Below are 14,306 nucleotides of genomic sequence, written 5' to 3'. Positions count from 1 at the left end.
AGGATGTAAATGCGTCGGAGGCGGTTTAGAGGAGGTTTACTAGATTGATACCTGGAATGAACGGGTTGTCTTATGAGGAAAGGTTGGACAGACTGGGCTTGTTTCCACTGGAGTTCAGAAGGGTGAGGTGTGGCTTGATTGAAATATATAAGATCCTGAATGGCCTTGACAAGGTGTAGGTGGAAAGGATATTTCCTCTTGCGGGTGAGTCCAGACTAGGGGTCACCGTTTCAAAATTAGGGGTCACCCTTTTAGGACAGAGATGAGGAGAAATATTTCCTCTCAGAGGGTTGTGTGACTTCGGAACTCTGCCTCAGAAGCAGTGGAGGCAGGGTCACTGAATATTTCTAAAGCAGAGGTAGATAGATTCTTGTTAGGCAAGGGAATCAAAGGCTATAGGGGATAGATGGGAATGTGGAATTCGAAACATAAACAATCATCCATGATTGTGTTGAATGGTGGGGCAGGCTCGAGGGGCAGAATGGCCTACTTCTGCTCCTATTTTGTATGTTTGTATGTTGATTCAGAAGCCTTAGAGCAGGAATGCCACGGGTTCCCCATCTTCTCCAGGTTCCCCTGCAAGTTACACAGGTACATTGATGATACCCAGCTCTACCTCTCCACTGCTTCTGTGCTGTCAAACTGCTGACATCCTGACTTATTGCTGCTCCGTGTTTTTCTGAGTAAAATACCTAATATACCATCACTAAGAGAGTATTTCAATAGGGGAGGCTGTGGCATAGTGATATTTTTACTGAACTAGTATTACAGAGACCCAGGGTAATGCTCTGGGGACCAGGGTTCGAACCCCATCATGGCAGATGGTGAAATATGAATTCAATAAAAGTGATGACCATTCATGATGACCGATAGAAACCATTGTCGATTGTTATAAAAACCCACTAATCAATAGGGAAGGAAATCTGCTGTCCTTATCTTTTAGGGATGGGCAATAAATGCTGGCCTAGTCAGCAACACCCACATCCCATGAATGAATTTTTTAAAAAATAGTCGAGTATGGATGGTTGATGAGGGTTTCAGTGACAGATGGGCTGAGGTCGAAGTGGAAGAAGGATGTAAGCTACCTTTGTGATGGAAAATTGATGAGGTTATAGTGGAATGGAATGGAATGTGTAGTTTGGCCTAAAACAACAGCTAGGGAAGGGGATGGTGTCATTTTGTATGGATTTTGTGGCAGGGGCAGATGACGATGGCTTCTATTTTCCTATTGTTTAGCTAAAGGAAATTTCAGCTAAACCAGAACTGGATGTCAACCTGACAGCATAGAACTAATGGTGGAGTCAAGAAAGATAATGGAGAGCTGGGTGTCATCAAAGTGCATGGGAAAGCTCACATCCAGGGCAATTTAAGTTAACCTGTGGGTCTTCTTTCTCTTGACAGCTATATTTTACTGAGCATAGAGTGCGTATGTATCCCTTGCCCAATAAATCTTCAAAACTTCATCAGGGTCCTATGTACGTCACAGGGCACCAATTTGCATACGTTGTTGACTTAACCCTAACCCACCTGATTCAGGCAGACACATTCCTGTCTAATGGTGTCAGTGTATGGTTTTGCTCTGGGATTGCTGCTGTTCACTGTGTTCGTCAATGATTTGGATACAGGATTAGAAGGAATGGCGTCCAGATTTTCAGACAATACTAAAATATAAACTTTGGTGCAGAAATTCAGCTGCACCTGAATACCAGGGTATTTTTTTTTCATTCATTCATGGGATGTGGGCTTCGCTGGCTAGGCCAGCATTTATTGTCTAACCCTAGTTGCCCTTGAGAAGGTGGTGATGAGCTATGTTCTTTAACTGCTGCCATCCATGTGGTGTAGGTACACCCACAGTGCTGTTAGGGAGTTCCAGCATTTTGACCCAGCGACAGTGAAGGAACGGTGATATATTTCCAAGTCAGGATGGTGAGTGGCTTGGAGGAGAACTTCCAAGTTCTTGTTAGGCAAGGGAATCAAAGGCTATCGGGGATAGATGGGAATGTGGAATTCGAAACATAAACAATCATCCATGATTATGTTGAATGGTTCCCATCTATCTGCTGCCCTTGGCCTTCTAGATGGTGGTGGTCGTGGGTTTGGAAGTTACTGTCTAAGGAGCCTTGGTGAATTCCTGAGTGCATCTTGTATATGGTACACACTGCTGCTACTGTGCGTCGGTAGTGGAGGGGGTGAATGTTTGTGGATGTGGTGCCAATCAAGTGGGCTGCTTTGTCCTGGATGGTGTCCAGCTTCTTGAGTGTTGTGGGAGCTGCACTCATCCAGGCAAGTGGGGAGTATTCCATCACACTCCTGACTTGTGCTTTGCAGATGGTGGACAGGCTTTGAGGAGTCAGGAAGTGAGTTACTCATCACAGGGTTCCTAGCTTCTGACCTGCTCTTGTAGCCACAGTATTTATATGGCTAGTCCAGTTCAGTTTCTGGTCAATGGTAACCCCCAGGATGTTGATAGTGGGGAATTCAGTGATGGTAATGCCATTGTGCACTTGAATGGTGAAGCCTGAGGCAGCCCAGATACTGGCTTCGGACCTCAGTATAATGGGACCAGCACACTGATGAGAGCCCGCTGATGAAGAGGTGACCAAGGTCAGATTACAGCTAGCGTTGCAGCGGCTCTTAAGCAAATGGTCGAATCCAGGATCAGGGACAGGTGTTGGGTTGGAGAATCAGGAAATTCTTGGTTGGGCCTGGGTTTGGGTCCAAAAATCAGGGGCCAGAGATCGTGGATTCTGAAATTGTGGAGCAGAGGGATTGCACAGAACAGCAGTTTTTTTAATGTGGTGTGAATAATATCTAATTGGGATGAAACTGATCTAAAGTAATACATGATCTGACTGGTTTGTCCAATTGCGGCAAATTGTACAGAATAGGCATAAAATTAGGTCAATATTTTCAATATAAAGTAATATTGTATTTATAGCCTGGCTCTGACTATATTGAGAGGTAACTGTTTACAGCAGATATTGCATTGTTACGAGAATTTTGAGTTTAAGATTCCTTGTGAGTTTTCTTTTCCACTCATTTTTAATATGTTGTTTGGTTGTCTTTCAGTTCATTTATCTTGGTATTGCCACGTATACACCTGCATTAGCACTCAGTGAAGGTGAGTTGAGCAATTTTTCATGCTTGTCACCAGTTATAGTTCAACATTACTAGAATGAGGAATTCTTCTTATTCTCACTCAACCTCAGCACATGCTTTGCTACACTGTAAACAGCAATTGTGTCTTTCTTGGAGTCAAGATAACTCTCCAGGGCAGTGCCTCAGCACTCCTCGGGCTGTGCTGAAGAATAAAGTGCTGAAGTGCTGTGATACCCTAAAAGCCCCTTTCAACAGTGGCCCTCTGCAGGACAAGGGGAGGTGTGTTAGTGAGAGTCTTGAAAGGTGTTTGTAGAATATGGCTTTCGTGATTGAATAGCCAATGTTATGTCCGTGTGAGATGTACCTTGTGGGTAAATGAAATTTGTAATAGGGCTGCACATGTAAGGATGAATATAAAAGTATTTGGTGAAGCATTGTGCAGTGAGTGCAGCAAAGTGCAGAGTGGTGGTAAGGAGATTTTTGTAAGTGCTGTAATGGATGAGGCAGTGAATGGTGCAACTGTGATGAGAGTGTAATTCAAGTGTATTTTTTTTTAGAGAACTCTAGTCAAAATTTGAGTATTACTGAAAAAAGGGACATTTTTTGCCAAAGCTGCTATTATGCAGTAACAACACACATTTTATTTGTCACTAACAGGGTGCTGCCATGAAGCCAAAAAGACATTCTGCCTATTACACAAATGAGTAGTGTGGTATATGAATTTCAGTGCCAGTGTGATAGGTATGTAGGCTGTAGTCCCAAAGACTGGTGAATCATATCAAACAGCATATCCCTTCTGCTGTTCACAACAGGCAAGGGACAGACTGTACTCAACCAGCCTGTGCTGGCAAAACTCAAAACAGTGTCCAACATTAGATGTGATTCCATGATTGGACAACATTTGCTAAATAATCCTCAGTATGCTAAGAATTACGCTGACAACCAATTGTCAGTTAGGCTTGCAGTGTGGCACATTTACCTGTACAGGAAGCTACATATATTAATACACAGGGCCCTGTTCTTTGCAGACAGAAGGAACATGTGCACACATGGTATCTGTTTTAACTAAACAGAATAAGTGACAGCCATTCACTGGTTCATTCCCCAGGGCAATGCCTTGATCAATCAGAGTAAGCTGCCTGGTTTAAATCTCAAACAATGCTTGTCAGTTAACTGTCAGTAACCATCAACTGATGCATTCTCCATGGCAACACTCTACCAATCAAATTCCACTTGCCAACCAATCAGCACACTCTTCTCATACAGGATAAATTTGTTGTTTCCCTCACGTTAATAATCTTGTTGTCCTGATGAGTGCAAGATGAAAATCTTCAACAAAAAAGGTCTGTTTTTTCAGCAATACTTAAGTTCTGTACTACCAAATGATTATCTACTCAAATCATTGAACTTTTTGATGTATTGCATCAATGTTCTTGGAGCAATGCTCTCGGCATTGGCATCAGGAACAATCTCCTCTCACTCCTTCTCATCGGATGCCTAAAAGGCTTCCAGTCCTCTTCAGGAGAAAGGATGCTTCAGCTGCCCATTGCCTGCATTAAGGCCTCTGAAAGGGCATCGGAAAATCCTGGTACCCGCTCTACACCTTCCTCAGCCATATTCTTCACAGTTATTTTCACTAGAGGTCGGACCTGACATCATGAAACATCCATGATCCTTTTCTCCTATGTTAGTTCATTTATTAAGAATGATGGTTGCATGATATTCTGTGGATTACACACTTTATCTATTCAGTTGTGTTACCACCTCAAATTAGCTTTCAGGTAAAGTAACCTACTACATATAAATGTAACCTTTCTCAATAATTATCTGTTTCAGTTACCGGGATCAACTTGTGGGTTTCCATCATAACCACAGGGGCCGTGTGTACACTGTATTCAACACTAGTAAGAAATTTCAATTTGGTGTTTAAAAAAATTAATTAGTAGTTGATATTTGATATTCAGTGGATAGCATGCATGCATCATTATCATTCATATTCAGTGACGTTACCACCTCAGAAATTAGCTACTTGTAATTCTAACCTTTCTCAATAAATGTCTGTTTCAGTTACTGTTTCAGACGCGATGGACCGAATGGTCGCCTCGTGTGCTGTGCTATTTTGTGATCCTATGCATAGGGTTGAAAGTGATTATTTATAATTGGCAGTCCTGCTCCACTCATGTTTTTAACAACTGCTAAAGAGGAGCAGGAATACCTCTCCTGCTTCGATACCACTACCGCCAGCCACTGCCAGTCATGCCCACTGTTCTCCCCTCTTCTTATAGGCACTTCACAGAATTGTTACAGTGCAGAAGGAGGTTGTTTGGCCAATCGTGTCTGCATCGGCTCTCTGAGCATTTTAACTTAGTGCCAATCTCCTGCCTTTTCCCCGTAACCCTGCACATTGTTTCTATTTAGATAATCATCCAATGCCCTCTTGGATGCTTCAGTTGAACCTGCCTCCACCACACTCCCAGGCAGTGCATTCCAAACCCTAACTACTCGCTGTGTGACAAAGTTTTGTTCTCATCTTGCATTTGCTTCTTTTGCAAAACACTTTAAAACTGTGCCCGCTGGTTCTCGATCCATTTCCGAGCAGGAATATTTTCCCCCTATCTACCCCGTCCAGACCACTCATGATTTTGAAAACTTCTATCAAGTCTCCTCTTAGCCTTCTCCTCGCCAAGGAAAACAGTCCCAACTTCTCCAATCTTTCCTCATAACTGAAGTGTCTCATCCCTGGAACCATTCTCATAACCTCTTCTGCACTATCTCCAATACATTCACATCCTTCCTATAGTGTGGCATCCAGAACTGCACACAATACTCCAGCTGACCTAAAGGCTGCTGTTGGCAAAGCAAGTGATCCAAAATTTGTTTTTCAAAATGGGAGAGGTGCTTGTAGTGGTATATTAGTGCCTACGGCTTGCCAAACTTATTGAAATAAGATATGAACAGAGTTTTAAAAAAGAGATCATGGAAAAATAAGTTATTATAACCACATCGAGCTGTGAATCAATTAAAGTCAACATTTCCCTGCACCTGTGTAAATAAATTCACTCACATTATCCTTTTATGAGAGTCTGGGTCCTCAGTCAAACATTCATAATGAGGCTTGGCTGAGAGTCCAGACTCCCATAAGTGGGTTAGCTTTATTGACAAAGGTGCAGAAAGTGAAAGCACTTCTTCAAACTAATCTGCATCTCTCCAACGAGAGATGAATTCTGGTTTTAACAGGTAGTTGAACTGTCTCCAAATGTGTTTCTAAGAAGAAAAAAAGTGTAGCAACAAAATAGTAGGTCAGAGAGAGGGATTCCTGGTTCTCTGATTTGTCTCTGGAGGCATTAGATTAGGAGATGCAAAGGAGAAATAACATCATGTTTCCGCAGGACACTAGGAGACCCTCAAGGCACACTTTGAGAAGGAAATGTGAGCATGTAGCCATGAAGGTCAATTGAGGGAGTGTGGCCCAAGGGACCTGACTGCAATGCTGAAAGAAGTTTGATAACCTCACATGAGTAGTCAAGGTCAATGGATGCATTTTCAAATGCCATGTATTGTAGGGCTCCCCCCATATGGTCCAGGCAGAGAAACTGCTGTTTTAACGCATCAACGATTTACTCTGTAATGTTCCTAGTCACAGCATAGCTCTTGTTGTATGTACATAGTCCACACCTGGTCGGGTGGCGGAAGGGAATCACAAGCTAAGCATAAAGAGGGTAGCCCTTGTCACCAAACAAGCACCCTCTAACTCTGCATGATGGCTTGAATATGGCAGGAATGGCTGACTGGCATAGGATAAAACCATTGTGACTGCTTCTGGAATAGTGGGCATTCACCATCATGATGGCCTGTGCATTATCACTCACCAACTGCAGGGTAAGTGAGTGGTTCCCTTTGTGTTTTCTGAGGTGTGGTGCCCGCAGGGCCACACGGGCGGAGTTTATGGTTCCTTGCACTTTGGGAATCCCAATACCCTGACAAAGCCTCACTTCTCCCGCTTTTTTCTGGTTGAAAGAGAAGACAGTGAAGTCCCCTCCCCTCGAATTGAGGGCCTCTGTGGTCTCCTTGGTGTAGTGATGCACAGCGAGCCAAAAGATGTTGGCAATGTTGCTGGCTTCGTTCTAGAAGGATCCTGAGACATAGAAATTGAGGGCCACAGTGATTTTGACTGCCACTGGGAACCCTGCCCTGACCCTGCTGTGCAGTCACAATCCAGTTAGAAGGGGTGGCACAGTTCAGTGGTCACCTCCTTTGTGACTTGTAACTGTCTCAGACACTGTTCCTCGCTGAGCTGCAGAAGGGGAGGAGTTTTCAGAATACATAGATGGGTGCAGCCTTCAGTTGAGAGAGCCCTTTTCCCTCTGTGCACTGTTTCCCCTTTCTACTGCCTGTGCTCCATCTCCCTGTTATGTTGCAGCCCAAGAGAATCTCCAACTAAAGCCCTCACGAATGATAGCTGACTTTCTGTTCAGAGGCCTGCGAACTCCACTGAATTCCTTGGAACAGTCCAACACCACTTTTTGCTGACTTCAGCCAATTTTGAGAACTGCTCCAATGACACAGTAACACTGCAGCAGTGAGAGAAAGTCAAAAGCACCTCACTTGAAAGCCCCAGATGCTTTTAAACGGCGCTGATGGGGGACCCTCATGCTAAGCATGTTTAAGACAGGGCATTAGTGGAACCTGCAAGGCCCAAAAAGGCAGCACAGGTGCCAAATCAGTGTTATGTGCTGGCTGAAATCACAATCAGCCCACTCTCCATGCTTCCGGCTCACATACAGCATGCCCATGCTATTGCCCTTCCAAGCAGGGTATGCCAGGTAGGCCGTGCCAGAAGTGACTGAAAGTGGATCAGCTGCCATTTTCAGCACTCCCCGATCTTCGGCAGCACCGACACAAGTGGCACTGCCCAGCCCAGTTTTGTGGTCGCTGTCTCTTGCCTTTTGTTTGTCTTTATCTTTTTCTCCCTCGGGCCCTATATTTTACTGCATATGGGATCTATTTGTATGGACATGATGCATTTTCATGCCTGTTATAGTTTTTCTGCTACATATTAATAAACGTGTTAGTGACAGCATCTTTCCCCAAAAGCAGTTCGTTTTCTCAAAGTAGCATTATTCCTATTATTGCCAGGTTGTTATTTATCTAAACATGGACAACGCATCAATCCTGTTCCAAAGCACTCAGTGCTCTGTTTAATATATTATTCCTTGCTTGGAGGTTATATAAGAGATTAAGAAGTGTTTAATTATCATTTGTCGTTTTTATAGGGTGGCATTAAAGCTGTTGTATGGACAGATGTGTTACAAATCTGTGTAATGCTAGCTGGCCTCCTTGCTTTGCTCATTCAAGGATTAATTCAGGTTGGAGGGTTCGAAAAGGTCTGGAGAATCGCAAAGCATGGTGGGCGTCTCAATTTTTTTGAGTGAGTATGCTAATGGTTCTACTATCTTACCCCCTGGCAAGGTGAACGAACCTATTCCCTCAAATGTACTGTTGGCTAAGAATCTCAACTGAAAGAAACTTCCAATCATTAAAGAAACATTGTCTGCTTGGTCAGCTCTCGACTGGGTCCTGAAATAAGAGGTCTTCCTTCTAGGAGTCTCTAAACTAACAAAGTTATCTTAGGGTAGAACATACATAGAGGGAAATTATAGCAGACTAAACTGTTGTTAAGTTTCCCAAAACCGGCTCTTAGAATTCTAACTTAGAATCCTAGGATAGTGTTATATTATATGCGGGCTCATGAGGATATTGATGTGAGACTACAACTCTTGTATACTTATTTAATACATTTTTATTATTAAAACCAATTATTGATTACAGTTTATAAATGAGGATAGCACAGATTGTAACTAAAGCTACTCATAACATGCTTAAGATGTTTGAGAAGGTTTAAGATAACATACAAAATTTGAATCTACCATGATAAACAGTTTGAATTAACAAACAAATGTTGATTAACAATAATTATACTTACAATCCAATATTATTTCTAAAGATTTTGAAGTGACTTTGTCTCAAAAAGGGAGTCTGGAAAGGCTCAGGACTCTATCTGGGTCTGCAAAGATGTCTGACTAAAGGTGAATTCAATCTGGGAGCGGCTGTCAGGCAGGTGGAGAGAGTATCTGGAAGTAGCAGATGTGGAACCAATAGCAGAGGGCTATGAGGAACCAGGAATGTTACTGATTTGGGGGTCACTAAGCAAGAATTCAGTGAAGCCCAAGCTTGAGCTAGGAAATCCACAATCATTAGGCATTGAGGGAGAGTTAGAGGGTTCGCCTACTAGGATGCTAGTGGAAGGACCCCAAGAAATCTCATAATGCAGTGAAGAGAGGGAACACAGAGGAGAATCAATGAGAATTCCTGAAAGCTGTGGCACACTTTGGTTTGTTCCCAGGAGAAGTGAAGGAACCCTCAAGATCCTGTAACATGTAGAGGAATCTTTGGGTGCAAATGAAGGTAGAATTGGGAGTGTCCTGTTGAGATTTTCAGATTTAAATTGGTGTTTACAAAATATAGTGTTAAGTTAGTAGTATTTGGTTTGTTTAACTCTTGTACAGTAAACGTTTTTGTTTGAAATGTGGAATCTTGTGACATAATTTTTTCAGTTAATAACTGAGTTTGAATTTCTTTTTAAAACTTACTAGTCTCTATCCAGATCGTAACATACTCCTCAGAAATTACCCAAGGCACTTTAAATACAACAAATTGCATGATTTGTTACACAAGCAAACCCAGCAAAGTTTTTGGAGATGATTCTCTTAACGTTTTGCCACCTGCTAGCAAAGTCTCACAAAAAGTGTGAAAAGTTTCACATGGGAGGCAGGCAAGGATGAAAGGGTAGTGCAAAGGCTGGATACGGGAGACAGGCAATGGTGGAGCAGAGGCTGGACACAGGAGGCAGGCTAAGGGTGCAAGGGATGGAGGCTGTCCAAGGAAGGAAGACAGACTGTCCGGAGCAGGAGGGAGCCGGCAAGGGATTGCAAGGGTGCAGGGATGGGGGAATGAGCCTTGCTTGTTAGGTCTGGGGGTCCTGTGGTTGGGTGGGGGAGAAGGATTCCAGGCAGGGATGGTGATAGAGAGCCTTAGAGTCTTAGAGGGTGCGGTCAGTACTGTCTAAGTGGAATCCTGGGGTTTGAACTGAGGGTACGGAGCAGTAGGGGGAACAGTCACATTGAGAGGGGAGAGTGGGATGCGGTAGGGTGGCAGCTCCAGAGTAATAGTCAGGTCGCTGAAGGATCCATGGAGGGTTCATGGAAACAGACGAAACATGGAGGTCGGATAATGGGAGGGTTCAGGGTCAGAGTGGACATGGGAATGATAACGGGTGTAGGCTCAGGGGGGAGAGAAGGCATGTGGAAGGTAATGGTTATAGGGGCAAGGCTAAGGAGGAGGTTCAAAGGTGACAGAGGGGAGAGGAATGGTTATATTGGGTGGATGAGGGGTGATGTCGGAACATGGTGGGTGACAAGGGTAGGGTAGAAGGTGGTGGAGCAAGTCTGGAATGTGACATGCACCATTTTTGTATTCTCTGCTATACAACACTGTTGGTTTGAAACTGCAATCCCTCAAAGTGGGAGGAGGGTCTTTTTGGGTGGGTAGAGCTCAAGGTAAGCACAATTGGCCAACTAAAGGAACACCCTAAAAATCATGAGGCTACTGGATGAAAACCATGCTCAGTTACATGTGAACATATGAACAAGGAGCAGGAGTAGGCCATTCAGCCCCTCGAGCTTGCCCTGCCATTTGATAAGATTATTGCTGATCTGATAGCAACACCAAATCCTCATCCCACCTACCCCCGTTAACCTATCACCCCCTTGCTTACCAAGAATCTATCCACCTCTGCCTTAAAAATATTCAAAGACTCTGCTTCAACCGCCTTTTCAGGAAGAGAGTTCCAAGCACAGTACCCCCTGAGAGAAAAAATTTCACCTCATCTCCATTATAAATGGGCAACCCTTATTTTTAAGCATTGACGCCTAGTTCTAGATTCTCCCACAAGAGGAAACATCCTCTTCATTTCCACCCTGTCAAGATCCCTCTGGATCTTACATGTTTCAATCAAGTTGTCTCTTACACATCTAAACTCCAGTGAATACAAGCCTAGTCTGTCCAACCTTTCCTCATAAGACAGCCCACCCATTCCAGGTATTAGTCTGGTAAACCGTCTCTGAACTTCTCCCAATGCATTTACACCCTTCCTTAAGTAAGGTGACCAATACTGTACACAGTACTCCAGATGTGGTCTCGCTAGTGCTCTGCTGCCAGAGAGCATAACCTCCCCACTTTTATATTCAATTACCCCTGCCATAAATGATAACATTCTCTCTGTGGTGAATCCCACACAGCAGCAGGTTTGCTCCCTGACTCATGGGTCTCATAACATTGAGGTCCCAGCAAGGTCTGGGGCTGCCATTCATTTTGTGCGATTTACCATCTGCTGCTGTCAGGGGCAGGGATGAAGGGAGGGAGGAAGGTAGAGCCTCCAAGGGGCACAGCTGGTCGACGGCAGCAAGCCCCCAACTCCAAACCTCCGTCCTCCCAGATGAATGGCTGACCAGGGCTCAAATGGCTAGTCTTTCAATGAAGCCAAGGTAATGGTCTCTCTATAGAGTCTTGGGTGTAATGGTGGCAAGCTGAATAGTGTCTGAGGGAGGGTTCTCCCACATGGTTGTCATCATCCCAGTCAAAGAGCAATGTCTTCATGCACCTCATGTGTGAATGGGACAAACTCCCATCTGTGGTCCTCTAGGATGTCCTTCACCTGGAAGGGGTGGAGTGGGGATGCCATGTCTAGACAGAAGCCAAGTACAGGGTTTAGCACTGGCTTGGTGGCTGTGAGATGGAGGTAAGTCTGAAAAGATAATGCTCACTAGATTGATTACTGCAATTGGTTCACAGATCCACTGAGGCCTAGATGTTGGAGGATCCAGGCAATCCTGCCTTTCCACTGGCTCTCATCCAGATGAGGAGGAGGAGGGACTGGTGCAGGTTGGCACAGGGCCAAGAGGAGCAACAGCCTGAGCAGCAAGAAGGTCAGGCCAGGGTCTCGTGTGCCTGTGATCATTGGCCTGACCACGTGTATATCGTAGGCAGCTATCTACAGATGAACAAAAGGCAATGCTGGAGAGGCCTTAGAATGTCCAGAATATGTTTGCTCACATCTGCCAGCTTCTCCACGAGGACCTGCGGTTGCAAGGACTTGGAGGAAATACCATGCCAGTGGCATTAAATGTCACCACCCCCTTAAACTTCATTGCCAGTGCCTCCTCCCAGGACTCCACTGTTGACCTGTGTGGCATCTCCCAGTCAGCTACACACGTGTGTATGCGGGAGATGACAGATGCCCTGTTCAGGAGAGTACACCAATTTGTCCAATTTCGCCTGGATCCCAAAAGCCAGGATGAAAGAGCATTGCATTTTGTAGCAATCATAGGTTTCCTGCAAGTGCTATTGACTGCACACATGTGGCCTTAAGAGCTCTCTGGCAACAGCCAGTCACGTTCATCAAAAGGAAAGATTTCCACTCTTTGCATGTACAGCTAATGTGTGATCACAGAAGACAAATCCTACATATTTGTGCTCGGTTCCCAGGGCTCTCACACAATGCCCACATTCTGACCCACTTTCAGGTGCCACAAGTTTTCGAAGGACCTCATTGATTACAGGGCTGGCTCCTTGGGGGCAAGGGATAACCCCTAGAAGACCTAGCTGATGACACCAGTTCACCATCCGCAGAGCGCTGCTGAGGAGAGCTACAATGCCTCTACAAGGTCCACAATTGAGTAGATGATAGGCCTCCGAGCAAATGAGGTTCAGATGTTTCAACCACTCAAGTGAGGCTTTCTGATACTCACCACAGAGTGTGTCCCAGATCATCATTGTTGCTGCGCCATGCACAACTTCGTGCAATAAAAGGGGAATGTCTTGGCTGAGGGAGACATGGCGGACCGAGAGTTCTTCTCCAACGATGAAAATAGTGAAGGGGATGGTAATGATGAGGGCCAGTATGTTGCAAAGGCACATGCAGAGGCCATAGCCAGGATACAACACTGCAGGGTGGACCATGACAATCTGATAGCTAAAGATTCCAGGCAGAGTTACCAGCAGTAAGTTACCAAGATACTCCTTTACTATTTGACTTTCTATCCTCTGCTGGATGTCAGGTCCCAGCTCCTATTTTGTAACAGACATTATACTTTGCTCTAATGTATCTGATTTATGACAGCTGAATTAAACTGACTACTTAACGGCTATACTGTTGGTGGTTTGATCCTTTGCATGTGCCAAACTATGCTGATATACAGAGCCCTAATGCTAAATGCGCGCATTAGAACCTGCACAGCATTCCGTTCTCCTGCGACCTCAGGCACCTGTAAGTGGACATGAGATTATTGTAATGCCTTTACAAAGTCCATGTGCATGGAAACTTGGAAGCAACATGAAATCTAAACTCAGCAAGGACGCACTCATGACTCCCTCCCACCTGTTCCCATGACCTTGTGCCGAGCTCTTTCAGATATCTGGGTCCACAGGGAGGAGCAGCATGAGAACACCATTTGGCCCATCGAGATCATTCCTCCATGCATATTGATCAGAGAAGATCGCATCCCTGCTCCCCAAGTTGCCACTCACCCATAATAAACCCATATCCCTTGACATCTTAATCATGCTGAAAAGTTTTGAGGTTACTTTGGAGTCCACTCAGTGTGGCTCACCTGCACTATGGGTTGCTGAGTAGCAACCACTCCAGACCCTCCAATTGCAGAGACTCCTACCAGCCTCAGTCCTAGATGGCCTGACTACTAGTGTGAGCCTGTGATCTGTCACTGTGGACACCCCAGCCACGGTAAACATCTTTCTTCCATGGACCCTGCAGAGCCCTGTTAGAGCCGCTGTTGATTCACATGGATAGCCTCACAGTCCTCGGCACAGGCCATCACACAGGCCTATTCTACTCTCTATCACCTCATGGACAAGACCCCAGTCCTGACATGAGGCCCAATGTACTTTGGTCACAAACCTTTTATGCGAGGTCTACTGCCCCCCTTGAAAAGGAGATGAGTAGGCCAAACAATTCTCCATGTGAGCTCTCACAAAGGTTTCAGTCAGCTGCATGCACACCTCTTTAATCCTAAACTCAATCCCTTGTGCAGTCAAGGCTAACTTGCCCATTGCCTCCTTGCTTGCAGCCGTCA

General features: G+C 44.8%; 1 protein-coding gene across 1 annotated transcript in view; it reads left to right on the top strand.

The window, feature by feature from the left end:
• The window catches only part of LOC144667614 (sodium-coupled monocarboxylate transporter 1-like), a 64,313-nt gene that overhangs the window by 19,727 nt on the left and 30,280 nt on the right, over nt 1-14,306 (top strand). The window contains exons 7-9 of the mRNA XM_078529079.1: nt 3,070-3,121; nt 4,936-5,003; nt 8,373-8,527. Of these exons, the coding sequence (XP_078385205.1) occupies nt 3,070-3,121; nt 4,936-5,003; nt 8,373-8,527 (275 nt within the window). The remainder of the gene's footprint in view (nt 1-3,069; nt 3,122-4,935; nt 5,004-8,372; nt 8,528-14,306) is intronic.

The sequence above is a fragment of the Cetorhinus maximus genome, chromosome 24 (assembly GCF_964194155.1).
Source record: "Cetorhinus maximus chromosome 24, sCetMax3.hap1.1, whole genome shotgun sequence".
NCBI lineage: Eukaryota > Metazoa > Chordata > Chondrichthyes > Lamniformes > Cetorhinidae > Cetorhinus > Cetorhinus maximus.
The sequence above is the reverse complement of the archived record's forward strand: the minus strand, read 5'-3'. Positions and strand labels throughout refer to the sequence as shown.